The following is a 6,959-nucleotide window of genomic DNA, read 5'->3' as shown; positions in this document are numbered from 1 at the left end:
GTGCTAGATTGATAAATTAATTTAACATGAGCAAAGCTAAAGTTGCTTTGCTGATGTGTTGCACAGGCAAACCATATGCTCTGTCCTCAGACATGACCAGGATCTGCTAATCAGTGCAGCTCTTTACTTTCCTAGACTTTCAGTAAAGTCTATATTTCACTTTTTGTTTAAGTGAACAACAATGATTCAGTTACTCTATGGTTAAAGTTCTTAATGGGGCATCGTAGGAAGACTTAAAGTATCTAAAACTGCCTAAAGCGAAGTAAATAAATTCATTTAAATCTCCAAACGAAATATAAATCCAGCAAATTCCATTGATTTGGCTCTGTGAGCTGAGTCCAAAGATTTAAGACATAAATTGGCATGTTTCTCTTAAGTATTGTTCACAAGCCTGTGTTGGTGAGCACTTTGCCATGGTGATCCATTTACCTCACCGGTATGGCATCTCAAGATAAGATAAGATAAGAAAATGCCTTTATTGTCCCACAGTTGGGAATTTCAGGCGTGATGGTGGAAAGAAAAGTAGACAAAAGACCAAAAATTATCAAAAATATAAAAATAACAAACCTTTAAAATTTGAGTGTTACAACAAAAGAGAGAGGAAGTACCTCCTATGAGGGAAAATACAGTTATTAACAGTAAAAAGGTATATTAAAATTCTGCTGTCAGAATGCCAATTGCACACTCCCTCCAAACTTGTGACATCTGTGGCGTTGTGCCGTGTGATAAGATCTCACATTTTTAATATGGCCTTTTATTGTCGCCAGTAAGGGACACCAAGGCAATAATCATACCATCTAGTTTGGATCTACACTTACCACACCTGAAAGGTGGATGGACTACCTCTACAAAGGATGGTACTCACTAACAGATTTAGATACATTGGTGGACAATTATTACATTTCTATGAACGTAAAGGCTTATTTTAGTGAAATAAGCCTTTTATATACATAAAAAAAGTCTGGTGTTTGGTAGAAACCCATAAGTTTTGGGTTTATACTTCTCAGTGCATTCGGCAGCACAAATTTCTCAGCTTTTAAACTATACTTAACTAAAACATCTTAGAATCGCTAATTTAAACTGCCTTGTTACTGCAGAACAGACTCATTTTTTAGAAGGAACAAAGCTTATCGATTTTATTAAATTTTTTTCCTCATATGCATCTGTTAACTCTATGGTTGATCTCCGACATGCATACTGTTAAAATGTGAATTCAGAAAGTTGTTTTGTTTGCAGCACTGCCTGATGCATGGGTAAAAGGTCACAAGCGAGGACTGCAGACTCGTTTAAAGGAGAATTATTTACTTGAAATCTATAAAAGTGATTTGATCTTCTGAAAAGCATTACGGTGAAAAGACAATTGTCACATGGATTTGTAGAATCATTAATCCCAAAAAAAGTTTTTGTGCTTCTATAAAAACCGTTCAATCAGAGCAAAGTATATGTTCCTTCTTCTGTTTTTAGTCAGGATGAAAGCAGAGGAAGTTCCAGGCAACACAGGAAATTGGTTAATTTGCATATTCATAGAGGGACCAGATGAGGCGAAGCTTTTTAAGCAATTTAAATATTCAGATTTAATGAAGATTTTTGTTGTATAAAATCCCTTGAACTTCAAGTGAGCCTTAAAACAGACAAAGAATCCAGGACTTAGTAAGCAATGCCATTGCATCTAATCATTTATGTTTATTCAGGCCTTGTTTCATTAATACTCATTACATCTGTTTGAGCTAAAGACATCGGGACAAATAATGTGATTGTTGTAAAGAAAAATCTTTATTTCCCATCTTACCACATACTTTAAGGAATATCAACAGTTCCTCATAAAGTCTCCATCCTTTAAATGGCAGGTTCACCAAAATTATGAGAACTAAAACCCTTTTTGTCAGATCAAAAACCTCAATAAGACTAAAAATCAGGCAGGTGAAACTGGAAATATGCCTAAAATGTATTCATTTGTTTTGTAATTTGGGTGAACCGACCATTCGAGCCTCCGTCACAAACACATACATAATAAAATCTCACAGCGTTTGATGAATTTTATGTTCTGTAGATCAAAACACCCAAGAAAAAGACATTAAAGGCATTAATGTAACAGACCCTATTACTGATTTGATTCCAAGCAGTTAGAAAAATGAAAAGCATGAAGTGATTACATGGAACTTAAGCTCATTGTAAAGCTAAACTGCTACGAATTGGACAGCAAGTAATTTTAAATAACCAGTTTCACGGGTCTGCAAAGATAGTTAAAGAAAGGGAGGCTTTGCTTCTGGATTCTTCTAATTTGCCAATTCCTCTGTAAGACAAAAACAGAAACACGGTTTATTATAACCAAACATTCCGGCAAATGTCACGGTAAATGGATAAAGATATTTATCTTAGGAGCCCACCCTCAGTGTAGGTCTTCTGCATCATCCTTGGTGCAACCATCATGCGGCGAAATCCTGTGCCTAAATTGAATTTGATAAGAGCCGAGATAAATTAGTAATCTTTTATCATGAATACAAATAACTGTGAGCTTTTATTTGAGTCTGGTACCTCTGTTACAGTCTGGACGGCCGCGGACTGTTGTGCCCTGGATGGGGTTGCCGGCCTGGTCCACGCACCAGCAGAAGCCGGTGGCGTGCCAGCACTGCATGGGCTTGTAGCGGCCCTGCTCATCGCACTGAGGCTTGTATGCTCCAATCTTACCCACTCCAGGCGCTGCCTCTGTCTGGCATTTGGTCTGGATCAGAGAGGCTGTCCCAGCAATGAAAAATTAAAGATTGCGTTTACAATTGAGTCTTGGGGCAATTAGTGCTGGTTTTGAAATGATAGACAAACATAAATGTTACGTCTAATGAACTGAATGCAAGGTGCTGCATTTACCTGGCTGAGGGGTGGAGCCTCCAGGGTTCTGCTGGGCCTTCTCGGTTTTGGAGTCTTCCTCTGTGAAGTCCATCTGCAGAGGGAGGCTGTTCATAGGCATGGCCATCCTTGCTGGGGCAGCAACTACGAATAAGCCAGAAAACAACAAATTCAAGTGAGAAAGAGCAACAAAACTAACAGCTTATAAAGAATTGAACTTGTTGGATTACATAAGACCTAACAAGGCAAAAAAGGAATCTGAAGAAATTAAAGAATTCCTATCAGGCATTTTCGAGGCTTTGGTCCTGCAGCTTTCTACTAACTATTACCTGCAGGCGGAGAAAACATGGAACAAGCTTGGGCCTGCCTATAAGAGGCTAACCTACCAAACATAAAAACATTGCAGATCTCATAGACCGCAGTTAACGTCACCCTAACAAAGTATGGTTTTGCAACAACATGATCTAAATCACAACAGAAAGTCCACATCTGAATGGATAAAATGAGAAACATAGTCAAAGTCTGAACCTTTCAGTTATGAAAACCTTTTTTTCTTTCCAAGTATTCCAGTTAGCTTTGTCTGATATCATGTGTTTGCTGAAAAGAGAAATTTAGGTTTGATCACTCAAAAAGATAAAACTAAACAAAAACAAAAAACTACAAAAGATTTCAGTTCCTATAAACAGTATTGTAGGTTTTCACCCATAGAAAATCCAATTTGGGAAGCATTTCAGAGGTCATTTGTTCCTAATAGAGTGTCTATATGCACATGGGGGCTAAGTAAAAGCTGCACAGAAAGTAATAAAGAATGTGATGATGTTAAAACATCCAGCTATGCATACAGAAATGATATAGAAATGTAACTTGGAAATTGGAGCATTAAGTTGAATAAAATGGTCATTATGCTGGAAGAGAAGGGCTTAGCTGCCAGATGACAAACCTTAATATGGCCACCGGATACAGAGCCTGTTTTTATTATCATCCTATTAACTAGAGGCATATTTTCTTTTGTTTGTATAGATGTAAAAAGTGATAATATAAACATTTGGCTTGGCATATTATAGGGTTGGTTTTTTGCCTTCCAGATTTATCAGTTTCATTTCTCTGTCTCACTGAAAAAAAAAATACATTTTAAAACAGTTTCCTACTTTTTCTTATCAGCTATTCAACTTTTTTTCTGTCTGATAGGATAAAGCCCATTACGGATGATAAAAACAGGGCAAATAAATTCATTTTCCACCTTGGGATGTGCGAGTCATCAGCTTGCCCATCCGCTCAGAGGTCTTCTGCAGTGTGTGGATCTGCTGCTTCTGATCAAATAGCATGTAGGCAGTGAAGACCTGGCTGGCCAGCAGCAGGCAGGCCAGGGTGGTCAGAGCAGCAACCTTTGCCGCACGGCTGTTGGAGCCTCTGCACAAAACAAGCAAAAAGTTTTACTTTGAATTAATCAAAACAGAGGAATGGGAAAATCATATAAGGAAATAAAGAAAAAAAGAACGGGAGTTTTTTTTTAACCTCCCACATAGTGACTCAAAGGGATTTCCAAATGGGAGGTCTGATCTTTTAAGAGATGAGAAAACACTTTTACTAAAGGCCATTTTGAATTTTGGGCAACCCCAGATTACAAATAAAAATAACTATAAAAAAAACATAACATGGGTTTGTCACACTTTTTTTTTTGTAATTTCTCATGAGAATTACCATAATACTTTTATATTTCTGATATTAATGTTTCATTTGTGTAACATTTTATCTTATTTGTAATTGTACACCAATACTGTTTACCGTTAGCAAAGGAGAATAAAAAAAATTGTCAACAATAAATAGAGAATAAAAACCTTTACCAGCCATGACCTATAGCTCAAAAATATACAAATGTAAACATCTATTTAAAATGAAATAAACATCCAGACAGCTTTCATTTTCATAGTTTTTTGTTTTCTATGGTATACTGTAAATCTTTCCATTATGGGTTATTTTAATTATAAATTTCTTTAAGTCCTTACTCCAATGCACTGTATCATTTAAAGTAAGGATATCTAATGAAGAACACCTTAAAATACTAATTTAAGAAATAGACAAATAATAATAATGATATTACTACTATTGGAGCCAATACAGCAGTATTATTGTGTAAATATATTAAAACAAAGATGGAAAAAAAAGAGATAAAAAGTTTAACCTTTAATTAAATTTTTTCTATTGTGGCCAATAGCATTTGATCATCACTAGTCGCTAGGCAGATTTCATTTGTCGGTTACAGTGCGGAAGTCGATGTAAAAATTTTCTGGACCTACGCCTAAACTGCGGGCGAATTTTAGAACAGAAATTTATTCTTACTCCTAATTTATGAGATAAATTGTCGTGTTTTATCTATTCATTAAGTATTTCTATGAATAAATATCGATATCACTGGAATCATGACGAGCCAAGTGGCAGCGTCAGCGTCACTAGTTACTAGGTAGACCTCTAATCTCAAGAAGCTGTGAAGCACACCAAAGAAACATTTAGTGAGGCAAATTTTTGCAACTAACTTATTTTACAATATATAATCTACATAATATATTGTATAATTTATACATTGTGCTTTTTAACATGGTCTACACGTAAACTGTGCTGATTTGTCTTTAGGAAGAAATGAAAAGCCTATAAGTTCAGTGTTTAAAAATCTTTAAAAAAATATTTTTGACAACTTAGTTGAACTAAATCAAATGTATTCAGCTGCCTGCAGACAGACAGTCAAAAACTAAAAGTTAAAGTTAAACATGCACAGTTTAGATAGACATGAATAACACACATTCCAACCAAAAACAACAATGATGAGTTTTTAGAAAACATTTTATGGGTTTAAGTAAAAAATAATTCATTATCAGCTCATCTCACCCTCTTGGCCCTGCATTAACAAGGACTTCATGGCTCCCTGAAACACTTCCTCTGGCCAGGGGAGCATCTTCTTGATTGTCAGCCATCCTCTTTGGGCAAATGTCTCGGCTCCTTTAGAGAATCAATCTGAAGAAATGTCCAGCCAGCCTAAAGTATAAATTGCCTTGAAAATGAGGAAGGAGGGCAAAACAAGTTCTAGAGAAGGTAATAAAGTACTGATGTAAAAAAAAAAAAAACATGAGGGATGGATCTGTGGGGAGAGCTCTGATTGGTCGGATTCAACATCATCACTTGTTCATAGAGGCAGACAACAGAGAGAGGTAAGAAGTTTTGACTCAAAGCTAGAACTTTCTAATACTCTTCATTGCTTGCAGAGCTTTTAGTTTTTTTTCTTTATAACCAAATATCTTTACAGAATAATTTATAATCATCCCTGTCTTTGATAGTACACGAGTCCTTAGGAGGAAGCCTTCTATGTTGTACTCATTATTTTGTCATACATTTATAAAAGTAAAAAAATAAGAAAGCAGTAAAAGTAAAAATCTATTAAAATAACAGTGTCTCCTTATTTTTCTTTAGTGTCTGAACCAAAGTACATAAAGGGAACCAAACACTTCATACTTTACCCCCACCTCAGTCAAAGTATTGATGGCTGCCACTAATTATATAATGAGCATTTGATTCTTGGGCATTTTTTTTTCTTTCCATCTCAAATTAAAAAAAAGCAGCATTAATATGTTGCACAGAGGCTAGTAAGAAATAAAAAGAAATACAAAATGAAATAATATTATGCACCTGTATTCATAAAACTTGAGCTCATGTGAGTAAATTCCCCGTAATCACATTTAAACTTGATGAATTCTGAAGAAAATCCTAAACAAAAATTATAGTCAGACGACTCCATTTATTTTACTTTGTTTTCATCCAGACACCTGAGCTTGCTTTCATGAGCTGCCATAGCTCAGTGGTAACAGCTGATACCAGGATGTTCTCTACATCCTGTTCCTCTGCTTGGTTTGAATCTGTATCACAGGTGTAGGTGAACTCAAAACTCTGGTTTTTATTTTTTAGTTGATCCCTCACAAAGTAGAACAGATCCCAGACCTATTTTATTTTACTAGCTAGGAAATCTAATATTTTAATGTACCCCTTGCAGTGCACTCGCGGTCCACTAGGAGTATGCGTACCCCCAGTTGGGTATCACTGATTTAGATGAAATGCCTTAAGTTGTT

General features: G+C 35.8%; 1 protein-coding gene across 1 annotated transcript; it reads right to left on the bottom strand.

Annotated features, from left to right (window-relative positions):
* Window positions 1–1,660: 1,660 nt before the first annotated feature.
* On the bottom strand, window positions 1,661–5,908 carry cd74a (CD74 molecule, major histocompatibility complex, class II invariant chain a). The gene is made up of 6 exons (XM_038276913.1): window positions 5,728–5,908; window positions 4,085–4,254; window positions 2,866–2,988; window positions 2,536–2,736; window positions 2,388–2,447; window positions 1,661–2,293 (listed from the first exon to the last, which is right to left on the bottom strand). Exons 1-6 carry the CDS (start codon window positions 5,811–5,813, stop codon window positions 2,277–2,279), a joined length of 657 nt encoding a protein of 218 aa, XP_038132841.1. The 5' UTR covers window positions 5,814–5,908; the 3' UTR covers window positions 1,661–2,276.
* Window positions 5,909–6,959: the final 1,051 nt, after the last annotated feature.

This window comes from Cyprinodon tularosa, unplaced genomic scaffold, assembly GCF_016077235.1.
Source record: "Cyprinodon tularosa strain WSP-4 unplaced genomic scaffold, ASM1607723v1 ctg129, whole genome shotgun sequence".
Lineage (NCBI taxonomy): Eukaryota > Metazoa > Chordata > Actinopteri > Cyprinodontiformes > Cyprinodontidae > Cyprinodon > Cyprinodon tularosa.
This window is presented reverse-complemented; position numbering and strand designations above follow the sequence as displayed.

Coding starts and splice junctions, on each gene's coding strand:
- cd74a (XM_038276913.1), bottom strand. CDS start 5,813: ATGGCTGACAATCAAGAAGATGCTCCCCTGGCCAGAGGAAGTGTTTCA. Junction 4,255..5,727: donor GTTAATGCAGGGCCAAGAGG/GTGAGATGAGCT, acceptor TGTTTTGTGCAG/AGGCTCCAACAGCCGTGCGG. Junction 2,989..4,084: donor GATGACTCGCACATCCCAAG/GTGGAAAATGAA, acceptor GCTTATTCGTAG/TTGCTGCCCCAGCAAGGATG.